The sequence below is a fragment of the Balaenoptera physalus genome, assembly GCF_965194825.1.
Source record: "Balaenoptera physalus genome assembly, chromosome: 1".
Taxonomy (NCBI): domain Eukaryota; kingdom Metazoa; phylum Chordata; class Mammalia; order Artiodactyla; family Balaenopteridae; genus Balaenoptera; species Balaenoptera physalus.
Window position 1 is genome coordinate 77,962,110 of NC_138882.1, and position 22,894 is coordinate 77,985,003.

A 22,894-nucleotide genomic window follows, 5' to 3' on the forward strand; every position below is an offset into this window, starting at 1 on the left:
AACATTCCCATACGCTCAAGGAAAGACAGAAAGAGCAATATAAGAAGCCCCACTCAGTAGGCAGAGGCATCAATTTGGTTCAGGACAGCAATGCAGTAGGAAATCCTGAAAGCAGCAGATTTCATCAACAGAACTGAGGAGAAGATTAACCTTGTTGGGACCAGCATGGCAACAAAACAGAAAACATAATAGTGGGCATGTAGACCAAGAAAACATTAACAATTTTTTATTTTGTATTGTTTTCTTCTTTAAAAGGGACGACCTAGTGGGACTATTTAGGAGCCTCAATGTGATTCATTTAGTCAAAAAAAAAAAAAAAAACAAGAGAGTGCTATGGTAATAAGTGAGGAGAAACCCAGGAAAAGGAGACAACTTTTGTGTACAGCTTGTGAGGTACAATTCAAAACCTCCTCTTTCCAATACTTTATCCTTACTACAAATGTTTTGGGGTTTACTGTGCCTGCCCTTCCCTAGTACTATTATTTTACACAATTTAATTTAAAATGTAAAATTTCCAATTGATTTATCAGAAAAAAAGAACACTTTAACCCATTATCCTGGCTCTATCACTACCATCACTCACCTCTGACACAACTTCATCCAGCTGCCGCTTCAGGGATCCGTTCTCTTTCTTCAGCTTCTCATTCTCCAGAAGGGCAGCCTTTAACCTTGCCTCTAACCCTAGCATGTATTCTTTCTTCTTCTTGCGGGACTGACAAGCTGACTCTCGATTTTTTATCATACGTTGCTGTCTCCTTAGCACAGCAATCTAGGAAAAGTTATGAATCAAAATATTTGGATTTTAGGATCAGATCAGTTAAGAATATACTGATTTTTACAATTATCTTTAAACAAATTGTTCAAAACACAGGTTACTGGTTGTTTTAAAAAATACTACTCAAACTAAGTAAATTGAAATCAAATGATTAAGTAAGGCCTTCTAAAACCTGTTAAATGTTTTCTTCTGGTGTTTTCTAAGGCTTATTTATTGATCTTCCAATTTTCCCTTTAGAAACACTACATATATATGTATGTATATATACATACACCTTCAATCTATATCGCAGGCCCTGAATTAATTGACTATTTTTCAGAACCATATATCCAATTACTTATAAGGCCACTTCTACCTGTAGAGTTACCATCACTTGAAATTCACTATGTGCAAACTGAACTCATTATCTCCCTCTATTTTTTTTAAATCTATTCATTTTATATCAGTGGTAAGTATTTCTCAGGATATAATGGAAGATGTGACCAGTAACCTATTTTTCTTTCATTGTCTAAATTTACTCCCTCTCTCAACCTCCCATTTACTCACTAAATATGTACTGAGGATATACTAATGACCAAGTTTCTTCCAGTGAAAGTGTCTCTCAGTCATTCCTTTCTGTTTCCACTGCCATTCTCCTAATGCAGGCACTCATTAACTCATCTCTAGACTACTACAATAGCCTCCTAACTACTTTAATTGGCTTCAGGCTCCTTCTGTCTACCATTTCTAAGATAACTTCCTTCCCCTAAAAACATTTTAATCTTGCTATTCCATTGCAAAAGCAAGCTAGTCAGGCATTCTAGCTACCCACCTTTGCTTTCAAAATCTTCCATAATGTGACCACCCCCTACTTCTCTAACCCCACAACTATTCACACCACACCCTCCAATCTTAACATTTAAGGCTACTCCATGATCTTCATACACACCTAACTCGTTCCTTTATTCATACTGTTTGTTCCAATTTGGAATGCTGTCTCCTCTACTAAGCTAATATTAAGGACCATCCGAACTCTAAATATGATAAACCACTCGGAGTTTTTATATTGTCTGAATTTCTTATGCCCTTATAATTTGGAAGATACACCTGGACACTCCAATGGTCTCAACTGTTTCAAAAATGTTGACTCTCTCTCTCTCCACCTAGATTTTATACCCTGGAAACCAAAACCATGTAATATGACCCACAATAGCTACCATAATCAAAACTTACTGAGCAAAATTATTTTTGTCATATTTTCTAAACTAAGGTGTGGAACCTATTTGTTTTAATTTTAGTCTAATTTATTTGGGAGAGATGGTGAGGTAGCAAAAGTCCATAAAAAGCACCAAATAATATTAAATTTATTATTGTAAGAATACAGATGACTGAATTACTGAGTTCTCTGTTTTGTAAAGGACTTTAAAAAAATAAACATTTTACTGTGGGTGTTTAATAACGCTTACTCAGATTGGTAAATAAAATTAAATAATTTAATACTGATTTCTTTTGAAATAACAACACAATTCCCACCCCATACTACATTGCTAGAAACAGAGGTATACCAAAGCTAACCAAGCAATCAGAATCCACAAGGAAAAGAAACATTATATGAGATGTCAAGAAGAGTATTTTTTCCTTTTTTTTTTCTTTTTTAACTGAAACTTCACAACAATGCTGACTTATATAACCATCTACAAAATTTACAAAGTGTCCCTGTGGAATAACTATCCCACTCTTCAGTAATGCTAAACACACACACAGACACACACACACGTGCGCACACACACACGTGCGCACACACACACACAAACAGAGGTGGCAAAGCCACGATGGATTGATTATTCATCAATTTCAAACTATTCTCTGGACAATGCCACTTTGTTCAAACTACTGTTACTCTCAGTGATCTTCATTGTTACTTAGAATGCCAGTGTCCATAATTAATACTTAATACTAGAGTGCTTAAGTACACAGAACGCTGAACAAACACATAAAAGAGAAGGTTCCCAGATGGAAGAGTTTATACTAAAAGTTAGATAAAAGGTAACCTTACTTTAAAGGCTAATTAATGTACGGAATTTAGGAAGGCTTACAGATGGCACACCATTTAATAAATTTCAAACAAGGATTAGGGATTTCTGTAAACAATAAAAGCACCTGCATATTATACAGCATAAAGTTTCAAAGGCTGTCAATGCACATGCCTCATACTAAAAAAATGAAAACCACCTGTGGCCAAATATTCATTTCTTCCCATAGAAAAAGATACAATAGCTCTGAAAATGCAGTAAATACTCAATATTACCAACAAATACAAAGGATAAATACAGTAAAAATATATAAAATCCACAGGAATCACCAAACACAGAGTTCCAACTTTACATTTCAGCAAGCTGTCTTCAGCTATCTAAATAAATAATATTTAGGGCTTCCCTGGTGGCGCAGTGGTTGAGAATCTGCCTGCCGATGCAGGGGACACGGGTTCGAGCCCTGGTCTGGGAGGATCCCACATGCCACGGAGCAACTGGGCCCGTGAGCCACAACTGCTGAGCCTGCGCGTCTGGAGCTTGTGCTCCACAACAAGAGAGACCACGACCGCAATGAAGTGAGAGGCCCGCGCACCGCGGTGGAGGGTGGCCCCCGCTCGCCGCAACTAGAGAAAGCCCTCGCATAGAAACGAAGACCCAACACAGCCAAAAATAAATAAATAATTAATTAATTAAAAAATTAAAAAATTTAAAAATAAATAAATAAATAATATTTAAATCATTCTGTATATTCTAGGCAAAAAACCATAATTTTCAGATTAAACACACACATACTGTTTGGTTTTTTTGATGGGGAATGATATTTTATATGAAAAAAAGGATTACACTATAATAACTGTTTTGTAAACTGATTTTTTCCCCCCAATTTTTATTTATTTATTTATTTATTTATGGCTGTGTTGGGTCTTCGCTTCTGCGCGAGGGCTTTCTCCAGCCGCGGCAAGTGGGGGCCACTCTTCATCGCGGTGCGCGGGCCTCTCACCATCGCGGCCCCTTGTTGCGGAGCACAGGCTCCAGATGCGCAGGCTCAGCAATTGTGGCTCACGGGCCCAGTTGCTCCGCGGCACGTGGGATCCTCCCAGACCAGGGCTCGAACCCGTGTCCCCTGCACCGGCAGGCAGATTCCCAACCACTGTGCCACGAGGGAAGTGCCGTAAACTGATTTTTTAACATACAGTGTATCATGATCATCTTTGACATGCCATGAGAATGGCAGCATAGTAGTTCAATTATCTTGGTGTTCCATAATACATTTAATTAATCTCCTCTTGTTGAAATTTTTACAGTTTTCAAGATTTTTAAAAATAAGCCTTATCATTTGATGCTGTTAGAGAGTAGAAGAGCCAAGGCTAGAACTTAGGACTGTTGATTCCAAGCCCAGTGCTTCTGACACAACAGCTCCACACTGCTTTTAAATACCAAACAGGAAGTCTTGCATCACAGTATGGAACTCTAAACTCAGTGAGCTGTATGGTTACTTTAATTATGTGCCTGTTTGAAATTGAAGGCTTACGGAACTGCTTGAATAGAAGCTTACTCTCCTCTATTAGCAGTCTGCAAACATAAAATCAATACTCTGGACCATTAATCAATTGACACATCTCCCTTATGGGCGTATGAGAAGATTCAACATGACTCAAATGAGTGAACAGCTAGCAGTTCACTAACAGTCACTGCTAACAGCTAACAGTCACTGCTTCTGGTCATCCTGCCTTCAGAAAACTCTTCCACCAAGCATTGTGCCTTGGAAAAAGAAAAAAGAAAAAGCTCCACGGCAGCAAAATATTCTCCCTTTAGTGACACTGCACTATAAAATATGGTGTTTCATTATCAAACAAACATTTATTTGACTGTAAGAAAGAATCTCGTAAAGGGAGAACTTCCACAAATGGACTAGTACTTTTTGAAGGCTGGATCAATTTAAGAGTCAAAATTCTAAGTCTCTTTCCATTATGTTTTTTAATTTTAAGTTAGTGACTGATAAACACTATAAGATATTATGTTCTTCTTACAAATAAAATAAGACTATTTAGACCCTTGATTCTGTGATGTTGCTAAGAAATAAGCTTCAAAGTCCTGAATGGCTATAAATTAAAGGTATTAAAATAAAATATTTTACTGCTAAGAAATACATTCTAACATCACACACAAGCTCAAGAGAGATCAAGTACTGGTAACATACAGGTGAATCAATCACTGGCTTACTGCACATCTGTCAATTCTAATTCTCATTTTGCTGAATCTTTCCCTCTAAACTGACGTATGAAGCAGAAACTGTCACTGATTAACCTCTTCATCATATCAAACAAAAATTTTTTTCAATTAAATAAAAAAAAGAATAAACTTTGTTTATTTGAAATTGATTTAAAAGGCAAAGGAGTAAATTTTCTTAAATACTTCTTTTAATTTATATAACTATTATATTATTGTATATCATAGTAAATATACTTATTATAAATACATCCTAAAAAAGATGTACAGCAAAAATCAATGGCAAATTTAACTTATGGCAACCTTATTTTAAATATTCAAATAAATTAAATATTTTAATTTGATTTCTCTTAAGAATCTTAAGTACACTCCTTTTTTTCTCATAAAATTATTTAAAACAGAAAAACAAAATCTTTACTTATACTACATCTACTTTTCTCAAATCTTATGACAGAAAGCCAGAATTTTATTTACTCTCTATTAAGTTGTGTGTGTGTGTGTGGTATAATCTTTTCCTACTCATTAAAAGTTAAATAAAGACTCTTCATTACTGGTAACAGGAGCCATTAAATTGGCAGAGTCAAGTAGATAATTTTCACCCCAAAGTTTTCGTTTCTCTCTCTCTCTTTTTTATTTCTGAATGAAGAATGCCTTGTGGCATGTAGTATGATTTCCTGAGTGAGAAAGGATAACAGACAAAATCCCTACTAGATTGTAGGTCCAAGCTGCTCTATCCAATCCCATCTTCTGAGTGAAAAGAAAGAACAACTGGTAGAGAGGCAAAGACAAGAGTATCCACCAGATGCCCTTAGGAAAGCCACACTGCGGGCAGAGCCTCCTGAAGAATGGAGGAATCTTAGTACTGTGCACAGGATCTTCAAAGATCCTCAGAGCAGTTTCCTGTGCCTTCAATTAATGACTCCTCTGCTTCATATGTCCCTAGAAATACTTGGTGTAGCTATATAAGAGTAATAGTAATTTAGTCATTAAATGACAACACCGGGTGCTTCCCTGGAGGTGCAGTGGTTGAGAATCCGCCTGCCAGTGCAGGGGACACGGGTTCAAGCCTTGGTCCGGGAAGATCCCACATGCCACGGAGCAACTAAGTCTGTGCGCCACAACTACTGAGCCTGCGCTCTAGAGCCTGTGAGCCACAACTACTGAGCCCACGAGCCACTACTACTGAAGTCTGCTTGCCTACAGCCCATGCTCCACAACAAGAGAAGCCACTGCAATGAGACGCCTGTGCACTGCAACGAAGAGCAGCCCCCGCCCACCGCAACTAGAGAAAGCCCATGCATAGCAACAAAGACCCAACACAGCCAAAAATAAATAAAACAAAATAAATAAATTTTTTTAAAAATGACAACACTGGAAGTCGGGAGTTTTTTTTTTTATGATTTTTTTTGATGAGGACCTTTTTTTTTTTAAACATCTTTATTGGAGTATAATTGCTTTACAATGTTGTGTTACTTTCTGCTGTATAACAAAGTGAATCAGCTATATATATACATATATCTCCATATCTCCTCCCTCCTGCATCTCCCTCCCATCCTCCCCATCCCATCCCTCTAGGTGGTCACAAAGCACTGAGCTGATCTCCCTGTGCTATGCGGCTGCTTCCCACTAGCTATCTATTTTACATTTGGTAGTGTATATATGTCAATGCTACTCTCTCACTTCGGATGTGGACCATTTTTTTTAAAAAATATTATTTATTTATTTATTTATTTATTTGGCTGCACCGGGTCTTAGTTGTAGCATACGGGATCTTTACTTGCGGCATGTGGGATCTAGTTTCCTAACCAGGGATTGAACCTGGGCCCCCTGCATTGGGAGCGCAGATTCTTAACCACTGGACCACCAGGGAAGTCCCAGAAGTCAGAGGTTCTTAATTCTTGTCCCAGCACTGCAATAAATTAATTGGAAGATCTTAGAAAAATCATTTCTTCTCCCAGAGTCTATTTAAACATTAATAAAAAGAGGGAGTTAGTAAGAGCTTATCTCTTGTTTCATTAGACTGTGTATGTCAAGAGAAATGTAAAATACGTTTCTTACTGTGGATTATGGACAAAATGTTTAAAGCCACCGCTTTAATCCTCTAAAGGTCTCATCCAATCCAAAAACAAAATGGTTCTAGCACTGATGTTAAACATGTGTGCTTAATTACCATGTAGCACAATAATGACTACTGTATCATAAAATATGGATGATATTAACTTTGCTGTTTTATTTGATACCAGACTGTTCAAATAAGGTCCATCTTTATACTTTGTCTCTCAAGACGTAAAACCATCTGCTTGAATTTTTTTTTTTTTTAATTAAGAGAATACATTTGCAGAGGGAGAGAAAAGGGAGCAGCAAGTTTCAAGATGTAGGTAATTTGAAGTTTGCACTGCATCAGGGCTGCTTTGAAAGTAAAGCCCCATTAATGGAGCACAGAGTAATGACAACAGCACTGGACTCAGAGAAGGCCTAGGCTTGAATCCTAACTCCATTATCGCAGGTCATATGATTGAGGTGAGGATCAAATGAGTAATGGACATGAAGGTTCTCTGTAAACTATAATGTACCATACACATAAGTGTCAGTAAAAAGAAACATCCTGCAGCTATGAATAAACTGGGTGAGGAGGCAAAAATTCTTAATTCCAACAACAATGTGCCTCACAGCTGCTCTGATAAACTGCGCAACTAAAGTAATATTGAAAATATCTGTCCTCACTCCATCTCCTATTTTTACACATTTCAAATTTTAAATATCAGACTAAAACAAAAACAAAAACAGACAAAATCTGGAAATCTCATTTAATTCCTACAAAAGCAGAAAAACAGAGCCTAGGAATAAAAATCTAATCTCCTCCCAAGATCGCTCAGTCTGCTCCTTATTCTGTATTTATCAGGACTTTCATTCACCTCAAAAGGCCAACAGGAGGTTTTATGCACTTAGAAAGTATCTGGCACATACCACTTTATCAATATTAGCCATCTAAGTAATATGGCCTTGGCTGAAATATTTAACCAATTGATTTCATTCAATGGTAAAATGGGAATAAAGCCTACTTTACAAGGATTCTGTGAGAATCAAATAGGACTATGCAAAAATAAATGTGAAGTACTTATCAAAACTATATTAGAGGGACTTCCCTGGTGGCGCAGTGGTTAAGAATCCGCCTGCCAATGCAGGGGACACGGGTTTGAGCCCCAGTCCGGGAAGATCCCACATGCCGCAGAGCAACTAAGCCCATGCGCCACAACTACTGAGCCTGCGCTCTAGAGGCTGTGCTCCACAACAAAAGAAGCCACCGCAATAAGAAGCTCACGCACCACAACAAAGAGTAGCCCCCACTCACCACAACTAGAGAAAGCCCGCGCGCAGCAACAAAGACCCAACGCAGCCTAATTAATTAATTAATTAATTTTAAAAAAACTATATTAGAAAAGAGATGAATTTCTCAAAGGTGTCAAAAAGACAAAGGCTGTGGAAATGTTCCAGATTAAAAGAAGCTAAAGAGACATGACATCTATATGCAATATCTGACCCTAAACTGGATCCTGTATTGGAGGGAAAAAAACTGAACTGATAAAACTGTAACATTGACATTTGAATAAAGTATTTTACAAACATAAATTTATGGGTCTGTACTACAGGTATTTAAGAGAATATCCCTATCCTGAGGAAATACACACTGAAATACTTAGGGGTAAAGGACTATGAGGTATGTAAGTTCCTCTAAAATAGTTCAGGAAAAAATTTGAGTATGTATGTATTGATAGATGGATAGACAGGCAGATAGATAACATGAACTAATAAAGCAAATGTGGTAAAATGTTAACAATAGGTGAATCCAGGTAAAGGCACATGGGTGTTCTCTGCACTACTTTTGTTTTTGCAACTTTTTAAAATTTGAAATTATTACCATATACAAAGTCTAATACACATGTACACACACACACACACACATACGGCTGCAGTGCACACATAACACTAAGGAGTTACAGGAAACGAAAAAAGAAACTTTCCTTTAGAACTCATAATCAAGGGGGGGGTAAGAGCCACAGAAAATTTTAACCATAACAGGTTTAATCCTTGAGTATCATTTGTTAACCACCTTTAACCAGTCAGAAGTCCTCTTCTGTTAACAATTAATATTCTTTCACATATTTGTAAAGCAGTAATGTTCTGGAGAACATACACCTTCTAAGACTATATAGCTATTGATCCTTTCATTGAAATCATTTGCCATTCTCCTTTGTAAATTATCTATTCACTTATTTTGTCCATTTGATTGCTGGATTAACTTGCATTTTTCTGATTTGTAAACACTTTATATACTAAAAATGGTTTTTAAAAGACAATGAAAACTTGTACATGAATGCTCAAAGCAGCATTATTCATAACAGCCAAAAAGTGGAGACCATCCAAATGTCCATCAACTGATGAATGGATAGTCCAAATGTGGTATATCGGAACAATGGAATATTATTTGGCCATAAAAAGGAGTAAGTAAGATACATGTCACAACATGAATGCCCCTTGAAAAATATGCTAACTGAAAGACATCATATACAACAGCTACATCCTGTATAATTCCATTGACATGAAATGTCCAGAATAGGCAACTCCATACAGAGAGCAGATCAGTAAGTAGTTGCCAGGGGCTGTGGAGGTTGGGGGATGAGGAATGACTGCTAATGGGAATGGAGTTTCTTTTTAGGGTGATGAAATATTCCAGAATTAGACACAGTGATAGTAGCACAACTCTGGGAATATACTAAGCAACCATTAAATAGTACATTTTAAAAGGGCAAACTCTATGGTGTATGAATTTTAGCTCAATTAAGCTATTAGAAAACCAAACAACCAAGGACTTTCATTCACCTCAAAAGGCCATTAGGAAGCTATGGACTCTCTTTCCAGACAAATGTACATGCACACAAAGTATTACAAATAATTATGCAAGGAATGAGTGAGGCGAAGAAAAGGGAACTTGTTTATGTAAACACTGAAACCTATCTATGGGTTCCATTAAGAAACCCTGTAACTGTCACTCTCATGCACTGAAAGTGGAAGAACAAATTACAGCTGTGTAAAAGAACAGTTTACCCCTAAGGTGAAAAACTACCTACCTTCTGACTCTCCAATTACAGGAATTTCTCCTACAGGTATACTTGCTCATGAACAAAATGAAATAAGTAACAAGTTATTCAGTGGAGGAAAGTTTACAAAGAAAAAACCTGCAAAACTCTTAAATGATTATGGCACCCCTGTGAAGTAAGACTACCATGCATCTATTACAAAAATAGGAAAACTTCTTATGTACTGATGTGGAAAAAAATCTCTAAGATGTATTAAGTGAGAAAAGCAAGGTGCAGGACAGTGTTTATAGTATGTTACCATTTCCATAAAATAGGTGAATAGGTAAAAAGACAAATACTTATATATTAAAGAACTGTCTCAGGAAGAATGCATAAAAAACTAGTAACAGTGACTGCTTCTGAACAGGGGAACAAAATGGCTAGAAAGCATCTAGGGCATGGGAGGACTGTCTCCTTAAGAATGAGTCTCCAGGGACAGGTTACAGGAAGGGAAATCAGAGAAAGGAGAGAAGTATTTAATTATTTATTGATATAAATCAGCACCCCTCTAAAAATAATTATTTATTAACCTTATCAAGATGCTACACTGAAAAATACAGAATAAAGAATGTTAACGTCGCCACGAAATAAATCTAACCTAATGCAACACATCAGGGAAAAAAAGAAAAAACCTTCTGTTCACTTCCCATTCCAAAGATACTGTAAAAACAAATGAGATTACTTGTCAACGTCTTTTATTCAAGATAAATTTTTAGAAGCCCCAAATCTCCATCTAAAAAGGAACTGCAAATATTTTAACAAGTCATGTTTTTCTTTTATTTGCAGAGTCCCTGGTAGCAGCAAAGCCAAAAAGTAGTCAACACAGAAGTGATTTTTTTTACTAGAATGTGGATAGCTTTTCAGATCTCCAAATCTTCCTGTTGAATTTGTTCTGATGGATTCCTCTACTTTATAGCCTAAAGAAATATCATGATCTCCATGTTTCTGTTAAAGACTTTAGTTACTAAAAAGTATCTATTCATTATTTACCTTCTTAGATCTGAGGTACCCACACAATTTAAGGATATTCAGCTCACACCTTGACCCAAAGAGTATCTATTCTTGGGTGTTACAGATAAAATGAGCAGCTTAAGTGTCAGTAAAAGTTACACTTTTTGTTCTTCTGAAATAGAACATAGGCACTCTCCATTTTTCTAAGAGTTTCTCTGCACTGCTTTGCATTGTAAACAGTTTATTTTAGATTCATATTTTCCTTGGAAGATACTCCTTTAGGGGGTCCCCTGTGAGTCGTGCTACTACATGTCCTCCTGGGTACAACAAGAATACAAGGCCCTGACCACTCTTTACCTAGGCCATTTCTCAGGGTTGAAACCTTGAGAGATGAGGTAACATCTCCCTCGGGACAATTAGGAGGCTTGCTTACTCCTTGCTGTAAAGGTAGTCAATTCCCAAGTTCAGCATTCCTCCACTGCAATAAAGGAACACTGTGTGCACAGCCCCCATCTGGGCCAGTATCACATTACCTCAGCGGTGACAATACTAACAATACCTGAAATCTGGAACTTAACTGTATAACACTGTCTCCACAGGAAAGAAATACTAAGTTTTAATTTGGTATGTATGCTAGCGGAATCCCCTTCACACCATTCAGATACTTGAAGGACAGTGGAAAGGGATCCCCCCAGCAACTACCTTGTCATGATGGCTCTAGTGACCCAGGGCAGGGACTTCCAAAGGATAGGGGCTGGGATGGAAGAGGTCAGGTCACTAAGTAAAGAATTAGACAGAGGGTCCAAAGTAATAAAGGGTTTGGAAGATGTTCAACAGAGTGAACAGGCTGAGAGGAAGACCTGGGCCTCCTGTCAGTATAGCCTGTACCCCTTCATCAGCCTCCTATCTGATGTTATTTCTTGTTCTGACCTAGTTCCTGATCATTTTCTTTCCATTGTTCCCACCAACTGATTTCTATTAAGGGTTTTTGCTCCACCTTGACCCACTATGCGACATGTAGAATAGAATTTCACCACTTTTTTTTTCCTGCTCTGTTGTCCCAATCACCAGAACAATGTAGCTCCACAGCCTTAAAACCAGGGCCGTAATGTCTCATGAACTTTATGGAATTACAATGGGTAGGCGGAAGTACTAAATGCAGATTTAAACAGACTGCTGTTTCCAAGCCCTTGGTTTGATGTTTGGTCACATTCGATAGCACTTTAAAGAAAGATAAGCGTGCTCTCCCATGAAGGCATCTTTGTACTTCCAAGATAACCATTTACTAAGAAACTGCTTAAGAGAATGTCTACACTGAAATAAGAGACCATGTTCATTTTTTCCATCAGGATCACAGCCAAAAACCAACCGTATTTCTTGAAAACTTAGATGAGCTTTCCAAGAGTTAAACAGAACAGATTTACCAGCAAAAGGCAGAAAGAGTGAGATTATAATTTGAACCAGGCAAACTGTTTCATAACAGAAAATGGGGCACTTAATGTAGTTTGCAGAATATGGTATGCTAAAAACGCTACTTTATGGCAGTAGCAGGCCTCTAGAGAGTGAAACTAGCCAAACAAAAGAACAAAAAAGGTAGGAAAAAAGAAGCCATGTCAGCAATACAAAGCCACAAAAGACTGATGCACTTTTTTTTTTTTTTTTTTGGTGCTGAATTACAACTTTTTCACCAGACCTTTGGTTTAAAAACACAAAAAACACTTGATGAAAAATTTTTCATTTTGGCCATTTTAAACCAGGAATTTATACTAACGCAAATTTATCCTACTTTAACAGGACTTGAGTCTAACAAACACATGCACTGTTGAGGTCACAGAAGACTATATACATGAGAAGATCAAAGGTTTCTGCAGCTCCTTCTGGAACAGATTTACTCTGGGTTCCTGAATAGCTTGGCCAGCAGATAGGACAGACTGATGTTTCTTTACTTGAAATAAACATTAAGTCAAAACCTCTACCAGAAAACTCATACTGAAAAGGCTTGGCTCATTTCCTGATGTGCTAGCCAAGGAAAAATAAGCAAAAAAACCTCCGTGCAGGTTGACCAGAAACTTTATTCTAATCGTCTTTAGGTCTCTTGCACCAGACACACAGTACTTGAATCTTTCTTGTGTATTACTGTCAACTCTAAATTTTGAAAAGTAATAAGAATGCTAGTCAATAAATAATGCTTAAAAAAAAGCTAATACTTGTTGGTTCTATACTTTCTCATCTCACACATCCCCCAGTTCTTCAATGTTGACTGAATTATTCACCAAAGTTACATCAGTAAATTATTCACCAAATTTACAGAGCACTCTTAAGAGTGCAAAGCGGAACAGACATAGTCTTTCACACCAAAGAACTTCTAAAGGATGTCTGGCTAAAAGACCAACAAATAATTAATTGAAATGTTTAGAGATTACAGAATGGGTCAGTGACATACAATGACTGCCAACGTTAAGATGCTCACTATTCAGATATTAAGCCTAGAAAAAAAAAAAGACCTCTTCTGGTTTTTAAATACAATTCCTATATCAAAGAATCTTAGAAGAAACTTTTCTATAACTTACCTGAACCTGTTCTAGATGAGTCCTCTGAAATAACCCAGAACAATTATCTTATTTTCCACATGACAACCTTCATTTCCTAGAAGATAGCTCTACTTTCAGTCTTCTCTCCTTCAGTTTACTGAATCATACCAACCCTTAAACCATTCCTCTCCCCATGGCATGGTTTCTAGACCTCCTCCCCATCCTAGCTATGTTCCTCTAGACTGTCCAGTGATTGAATGTCATAATTCTATGAATGTAGACTAAGAATATATTAATATTTTTTAACAACTGTGATATACTGTTTATATTTTTTAAATATCTAATTAATCATTACCTTTTTCATGTCTAAAATATTTCATAATACATATTTTAAATGTCTAAACAAATTACATAAAGACAACTTTGAATATTTTCTATTGCAAGTTCTATTTGGGAATATTATAGAAGAAACATTCAAATTCACAATTTAAAGAGTATTAAAAGAAAATTTTAAGGGATCATTTTAAAAATCCTTCTTCAGGACAGAAATTATTTCAAGCATCTTATCTGACCACAAAGGTATGAAACTAGAAATCAACCACAGAAAGAAAAATGGGAAAAGAACAAACACATGGAGACTAAACAACATGCTACTAAAAAAACAATGGGTCAACAATGAATCAAAGAAGAAATCAGAAAATACCTCAAGACAAATGAAAATGAAAATATAGCTTTCCAAAATCCATGGGATGTAGCAAATGCAGTTCTAAAAGGGAAGTTCATAGTGATACAGGCCTTCCTCAAGAAACAATAAAAATCTCAAATAAACAACCTAACCTGCCACCTAAAGGATTGGAAAAAAAAGAACAAACAGGGCTTCCCTGGTGGTGCATTGGTTGAGAATCCGCCTGCCAATACAGGGGACACGGGTTCAAGCCCTGGTCCGGGAAGATCCCACATGCCACAGAGCAACTGGGCCCGTGAGCCACAATTACTGAGCCTGCGCGTCTGGAGCCTGTGCTCCGCAACAAGAGAGGCCGTGACAGTGAGAGGCCCGTGCACCGCGATGAAGAGTGGCCCCCGCTCGCCGCAACTAGAGAAAGCCCTCGCACAGAAACGAAGACCCAACACAGCCAAAAATAAATAAATTAATTAATTAATTTAAAAAAAAAAAAAAAGAACAAACAAAACCCAAAGCCAGCAGAAGGAAGGAAGTAATAAAGATCAGAGAGGAAATAAATAAAATAGAGATCAAGAAACAACAGAAAAGATCAATAAAACCAAGAGCTGTTTTTTTGAAAAGATAAAATGGACAAACCTCTACCCAGGCTCACCTAGAAGAAAAGAGACAGGACCCAAAATAAACAAAATAAGAAATGAAAGGGCTTCCCTGGTGGTGCAGTGGTTAAGAATCCACCTGCCAATGCTGTGGACATGGCTTCGAGCCCTGGTCCAGGAATACTCCACATGCCGCAGAGCAGTTAAGCCCGTGCGCCACAACTACTGAGCCTGTGCTCTAGAGCCCGCATGCCTCAACTACTGAAGCCCGCGTGCCTAGAGCCTGTGCTCCACAACAAGAGAAGCCACCGCAATGAGAAGCCCGCACAACCGCAACGAAGAGTAGCCTCCGCTCACCGCGACTAGAGAAAGCCCACACGTAGCAACAAAAACCCAACTCAGCCAAAAATAAATAAATAAATAAATAAATAAAATAAATTTTTTTAAAAAAATCCTCTTTCATCATTCTTAACTTCCTCAGTCTCCTGTGAAAAACGTACTCTTTTTTTATTGGTTGTACAACTTTTTAATTGAAAATATCATGAAATATCTTTAATCTTTGTTATTGTTGGTCATCTACTTATTGTAGAAAATTTACCAAACACCAAAAGGAAAGAAAGATTACATACCCAACTTAAATGATTACCAACATTTTGCCAATCATGTTTCCTCTATCCTGTGCTCATCATCTCCCCATAGAGTATTTTATACTTATACTTTTTTTTTTTTAAGTTTATTTATTATTTATGGCTGTGTTGGGTCTTCGTTTCTGTGCGAGGGCTTTCTGTAGTTGCGGCAAGTGGGGGGCCACTCTTCATCGCGGTGCGCGGGCCTCTCATTATCGCGGCCTCTCTTGTTGCGGAGCACAGGCTCCAGATGCGCAGGCTCAGTAATTGTGGCTCACGGGCTTAGTTGCTCCGTGGCATATGGGATCTTCCCGGACCAGGGCTCGAACCCGTGTCCCCTGCATTGGCAGGCAGATTCTCAACCACTGCGCCACCAGGGAAGCCCCCCATAGAGTATTTTAAAGCAAATTCCAGCTTCATATCATTTCATCTTCAACTGAAACACACACTATGCATTAGTGCCTATTATGCCATAAGCACTGTTATGCATTAGTGCCTATTATGCCATAAGCACTGTGCTTACCTTTTTTAGTCCTCAAAATAAACTAACATAATAGTCAAGCTTAATCCTGTACTATCCATGTCTGTTCTCATATGACACTAATGTTCCTCCTTCATGTTTTGGCACACACTGTTTTCAATACCTATGTAAACTGTGGGAATTACTATAGAACTTCGATGTTCTACTTCCAGTAGATAATATTCTTTTGTTATGGGTCCTTACAATATTTCTCATGGAGATTACTTGGTTGTGTTTATGCAACAGTAGAGCAATTTCACAACTAAATGGGCTACCGACGTGCTAGTTAATAATTCCAGTAGACAGATCAGTCAGTAGTATGATAAACAACCTTACATAACTCACAGGATTTTAAAAGTACTTTGCAATACCTAAAGAAAAGGTGAAGTAGCAATATTAACAACCAGTAATATCCACTTTTATTTTAAAGAAAACTTATAGGCTTTGCTTTCCCAATCACAATTTTAGAGAACCCACTTTTAGACTGATTATTTAACTTTCATTGAACTTTAGGACCATAATGTTCAATTACTATTTAATACATAACATGAGGTATTTTGTATCACTTTTAAAGAAAGCAAGAGTTAGCTGGCAAGTACTATAACCGGTTCTAGATTGTGACAGATCTTAGGAAACTTTCTGTGATCCATAAATTACAAGAAGTCCCTACAAAAGAAATTTTGAAGTTTTGCAAAGATGGGAAAAAACTAAATAATCATTAAGAAACAGAATTCCTAAGAATAGCAAGTCATCATTATGCAGCGGTGAAAACCCTTCAATAAGTCAAGAGAGAAGATAAATATAAACCCTGCCTAAAAAGCAGTCTACAGACTCTTATCTGGGGAGTTGCCAAAAACATTTCAATCAGGAAACATGAAAGAATCCTGTAAAATACTAGTGTATGATTGAGTTGGGGGTGACAGTCTGGAGGAATGTGATGAAAAGGTTCAAAAGAAGGGATTAAAGAAGAGGGAGGTATGCATACTTCTCTTTTCATCAAACCACTTCAGACTTTTTTAAACCTTTTCACTTAGATTCTAACATAATAAGCCTTACCCTAATTTTCCACCAAAGACTGGATCTGCAATTTCAGCACATTTGACACAATATAACAGATTTTAAAAAACAAAAAAGTGTTTCGTTCTTTTTTTTGTTTTCATTTTTTAAATCAGGCATTAAAAAAGCACTAAGCTTCAAAACTTACATCTGAACCCACACTTCTCATGGTACTTTGTAGGACAGGTTTAGTCACAGAAAGTTTTCCATTCACTGGGCTATTTGCCACTGGGGCTGGTACCACATTCACCACGTGATTAGGTAGCTGTGTGGTTGCCCCAGCGACAGCAAGGACTGGTTGAGGAGGGGACAGAACTCCAGGTGCCTGGAGTTGTACCATGGTAGGTTGAGAGAGCACCACGGTCTGACCTGCAGTAGAGAAAAAAGAAAAGGAATCAGAGGGTGCATAACTACTGTGGCAGGAGAAGCTATTCAACATTTAGGTCTCTTCTGCAGATATAATAGGTAAGACCAAACAGAGGGATTTGAAACCACCAATTAAAACACAATCAATAGCAGCACACATTCATACTGACTTTTGTTGTGTTTTTAATGAAACCGACTAAATTCATTCTCTTTGAAGTTATCATTAACGATGTATTTCCACACTTTTTTTCAGCTAACACATATCAAATTTGCTAAGTTATACATAGATTTCTCTAAGTATTAACCTCTGAAATTTATTAGTGCTAAAAGTATTTATCATATTACAAATATCAAACCTTCTATTCTGAACATAGAATCATATATTTTAAATTAATGGGATTTAGAAATACATATAACACCAAAAATATATGACAGAGATTCAGTAACTCAATACTTGGAAGAACCTGAGGCTACAAATACCAAAAATGTTCAAACCACTTAGCTAACACGGGAAATGTAAACCTGTAATTTAAAATAGTCTGCAGATAATATTGACTCCCCTACCCACCAAAATGGTCTACAAATCTTTTCTTAATCTTTACATTTAACCTTATTTTAAAATTACACTAATCTGAGGAAAATTAGTATCATTAACCTAAAGAAGGCTCATACAACTCATAACACTGGTCTATTAAAATTTTTACTTGCCTGCTGAGTGTTTGCTTTCAGATCTGGCCAGTTTTATAAGGTGTTGAAAGCCTCACCTAACATCCACAACTGCTTGAGCCTATTTAGCAAAATAAAGGTACTAAAGTAACTGGCAACTAAAATTTCATATAGTATATTTATACTCTTCTTTAAAGGAAAAAAAACATACTATACTTTCAGACAGTGTAACATGATCCATGTAAAACTCAGCTCAGTATTTCAAAGGATCAAGGAAAACTAAAAATCAAAATGATGCTTCAGAACACCTGTTTGTTAAGAACATCTGTCTTAGCTTAAAAAAAAATCACTTGCATAAAATCAAAGTCGTTATGTTTCAGAAGGCCTCAGAAAGCATAAGAAAACTAGAATTTAATTAATAGCATTTTATCCCAGGTAAATTAGTAAGAAAGACCTAAAAATAATTTCACAGATTTGTAATATATACAATTTACTTGAGCATAAATGATCACTAAATATTTTTATCTTCTAATTTTCCCTTGGCATAATTTATTTTATGAGATGAAAACATATAAAATACAGAAATGACTCATAAGCAGATATATATTTGCTTATGCCAAATATTCAAATAAAAATAATTAACAGGGAATTCCCTGGCAGTCCAGTAGTTAGGACTCTGCGCTTTCAGTGCCGAGGGCCCGGGTTCAGTCCCTGGTCAGGGAACTAAGATCCCGTAAGCCGTGTAGCGCGGCCAAAAAAGAAAATTTATAAGTAAATTTATAAATAGCATATTTATTTAAATAGTAAATGTTAAGTTTTTTAATTACACTTATTGAGATATTACAGTCAATCTGGTACTATGAAAAGACATACTCATCAGAATGTAAAACTTAAACCAAGGGTTCCCACCCTGAATATAAGGACCCTTCTTTAATAGCAAAAGTATCATGGTCACCCAAGATGATCATGGCTGTCCTTTCAGTTTTGTGGATTGAGAAAATACGTGATGAGAAAAGGCTGTTAAGAATTTAGTAATGATTTTAAATGAATTTGGAGTTTAGTAATCAGAAGTATAACCACAAAATTTAAAAACATCAGTACAAAGATATATGAAACAAATTATTTATTCAGTCTACAGAAAATATGGATTTGCAGATGCCCTGCAAAAAGCCAAAGGTTACTACTACTCCAACCGCACATATCCCAGGGCCCACTGTCTACAGGTTGAGAACCACTGACTTAAACCAATACTTTGAGAAGAGCATTATCAGAAGCAGTGTTCCATATCTTCTGAGTTTAAAAATTATGATAAAAAGACCCTAAAAAACTAAACAATGTTCAATGAATTGTGGGATTCTTCCAAAGAACAGAGAAGGTGGTAAACATAAAGAATTAAGTCATTTCAAAGAAAGGATCCTACTTCTAGCTCCAGTTACAGATTTAAAATATTAGCAGTTAACATATGCAGATAGCTTTGTAATATTTCTTAAAACTAATTGAGAAAAATAATCCAAGTCTGTAGTATCCAGTGTCTGGTTATCACCATTCTCGTTGCTGAAAGAACTGCAACATGGAGTGAGGGAGATGGAGCAATGTCAAGTCAAGGTCTGCGTACCAAATGTGGCTCCAAGTCCTACCAGGCCACTGATGCCTCCTTTTTTTCCCAAAATGCACATCAAGCCCTTTCATCCCAGAGTGCCTAACTAACCTCAAATTATTGAGCACCTAAATCAAAGATCCTATAAGTATACTAGGCATGTTTGGGTTCAAGACAAAATGTGGAGAAACAACTAAATTTCCATGACAATGTGTTCAAGGTGACTTGCTAAACCTGACATGCTAGATGCCCACCAGCGCACAAAATGCAGTGCAAAGGACTGTTTCGGGTCTTAAATAGTTAGCAGCTGAACATAGTTACTACTGTTCCTAGTGCGGAAACACTTAAAAAGGACATATCAAAAGGCTGTTTATCCATTTCAGCATGCTCAAAACCCTCTTTGGCATTACACACAAATCCCCCTTAATGGACCACAGCTGGTTTCAATGCTGGATACTTTTGACTATGTATGACTCACTGATAGTGATAGTCAGTTTCTTCCTTTTCAGTTACCTTCAAAGATTTCAAACTTTATATCAAACATTTAATGAATGCCTGCTTTGTCTAAAACAGTATGGCTGTGTGACAGTAAATTTCTCTGTGTATTAATTTTCTCATCTATAAAATGGAGATGACAATAATAGTACCCATCCTCACAGAGTTGATGTAAGGATTAAATAAGATAATGCACTTAAGCACTTAGAACAGTGTCTGGCACGTAATAAGAGCTTAAATGTTAGCTAGTATTAATTATTTTTATTATTATTAATTACTATTAACCTCCTTTTATGTATAATAATAGCTTCTATAAGGGTACTGCATGTATTATCAATTCATTAGTTCTCATAGTCACTGTTATTTAACTATTGATATAAATTTGTTAACTCCCCAATTAGATAGAATTCTTGAGATCAAGTACCACATCTCTGCATTCTTTTAGAGGCAATAGACTATAGTGATTAATTACACAGACTGAGCCAGACCACCTGGGCTCAAGTTCTGACTCTACTGCTCATTAATAGAATGACCTGGAACAAGTTATTTTACCTCTATCCTCCATTTCAATGATTTGTTACCACTATCTACCCAAAAAGCCCAAGACAGGATACCTTCCTCTCTATCCTCCATCCCCCTTTCACATGACCTAATTACCAAGCCCTGTGATTCTACACTTTTTAACATCTCTACTGTCTGTCCTGGCTCTTCATTTTCATTGATATTCCAGGCTTTCATCATCTCTCACCTGCACTACTCGTACAAGTCTTAATGGATGTATAGGACTTAGATGTAGAAGTAGGCAGAAGCTGTTTCAGGCAGATAGAATGGCATGTCAAGAAACGAGGAAAAAAAAGAAAAGTTAAGGGACAATGGCCAGATTAGTTGAACTAAAAGATTTATAGAAAGGAGAGTTATTATAAGGTAAAGTTAGAAAACTAAACTGGAGTCAAACCATGAAGGGTTTTACATTCCAAGCCAGAGAATTTGAACTTAATCCTGTAAGAATTACTTCTTTTTTAATGGCAAAATATTTGCTTCTGATACTTATATCGATTAACTGTAAAATGCCTTTCCTATATTTCTCTTCTTCTTCCCTCCCCATTTTCAAATAAATGGAAGCTATACACTTAAATCTATATGTTATTACAATATACCTCTCCAGATTGTACTACAAAAACAGACAAGTGCCCTATATTAGCATATGCTCCCCCAAAATAAAACTGTCTTCAGATAATGGGAAAGCACTGAAGTTCTGAATAATGTATGATTCAGGTTTCTAAAACTGATAAACTGCTCAGAGAAGTTTCTCTTCTTGCTATAGGTGGGAACTTCTATCATTCAAACATACCCAATGGTCTGCTAAGAGCAAATTCTTACGAATACCCCTTGCTTTACATACTCGTCATATTAATATCAAACTTTTACTTTTTATACATGTGTTTTAACAGCTGATGGGAACTATAGTGAAGTTCTTCACAAGTTTAGATTCTCAGCCTTTGGGAAAACACAGACCCTTTTGAGATCCTGATGAAAGTTTTGGAGACTATCCCTAGAAAAATCCACAAATAACATACACTAAATCTTGCATTTTATTTCAAGGGGTTTATGAACACTTAACATCCATTCACAGGCCACAAGAATACCCATTCTACAGGACTGCTATTTTTCACATGAAAAAGGCAGTAGTTTTCACCCTGTCCTAAGAGGGCAGGTATTTCAGGTTTGTTTGGTTGGAGTTTTTTTGGTAGGGATTGGTGGATTTTCACGGATCCATCCAGTCTCTCGCCTAGTTCTTTTTATCAATGTCATATTGTCTATGACCATGGAATAGAATAAAGATAACAGAGTACCTGGAAATCAAATTTATGACCTTGCCCTCATTAAAACCATGCTCCAAAGAAATGAGCTAACAATCCACAGCTGGAAATACAGCCATAAATGTAACACTGGTATTTATTTACAACCCATTCCCCATTGACCCCAGTCCTACTTGGTGCCAACAAGCTAAATCCAGGGAAGGAACGCTGCGCAAGTTTCCCTTTAGTCATGTGTACACATATCAGTATAAGTACAATGATGAATAATCTTCCCAAGAGATCTCTATGTGCAAATGATTCCTATATCTGAATAGTACCAAATCCTCAAACTTGAACTTCTTTCAGTATAGACCTAAACTTCTTGTAGAATCAACTATGGGAGGCCATCTAGTGGACAAAATATAGAAACACACATTCTTAGCTACTTGAAGACAGAGTTTCAGGTTTCTTCTTAATGCCCCATACAAGATCATGTTACTAAACAGTGCTGCCTCCTCAGAGATTAAGAGTCTGACTCTATTGCCAAAACACACCTATTAGACCTGAAATGGACAATATTATTTTAAATACTGACTTCTCCTTAAAAACAAAAAAGTTCATGGACACAAAAATCTCAGAATAAAATGGCACCGAGAAAGTTTCCCAGATTTTCTTCTTTGTTACAAGTGGTTATATAAAACCACAAGCCTTAGAGACAGGCGTTTTCATAATTAAAACTGTGAGAAAAAAGAACTATCAGATGTAAATAATCTCGATAGCTACTATCTCCCTTGTTAGGATAGGAACCACATCTCTACAACATCCTCAGAACCAAGGACAATTCTTGACACACAG

At 36.8% G+C, this 22,894-nt stretch overlaps 1 protein-coding gene across 7 annotated transcripts in view; it reads right to left on the reverse strand.

The window, feature by feature from the left end:
* ATF6 (activating transcription factor 6) overlaps positions 1-22,894 on the reverse strand; it is a 226,037-nt gene that overhangs the window by 177,647 nt on the left and 25,496 nt on the right. For all 7 annotated transcript variants that reach the window (XM_082469316.1, XM_082469318.1, XM_082469315.1 and 4 more), the window contains 2 exons: positions 17,265-17,485; positions 584-769 (listed from right to left, as the gene is read on the reverse strand). In XM_082469316.1, the coding sequence (XP_082325442.1) occupies positions 584-769; positions 17,265-17,485 (407 nt within the window). The remainder of the gene's footprint in view (positions 1-583; positions 770-17,264; positions 17,486-22,894) is intronic.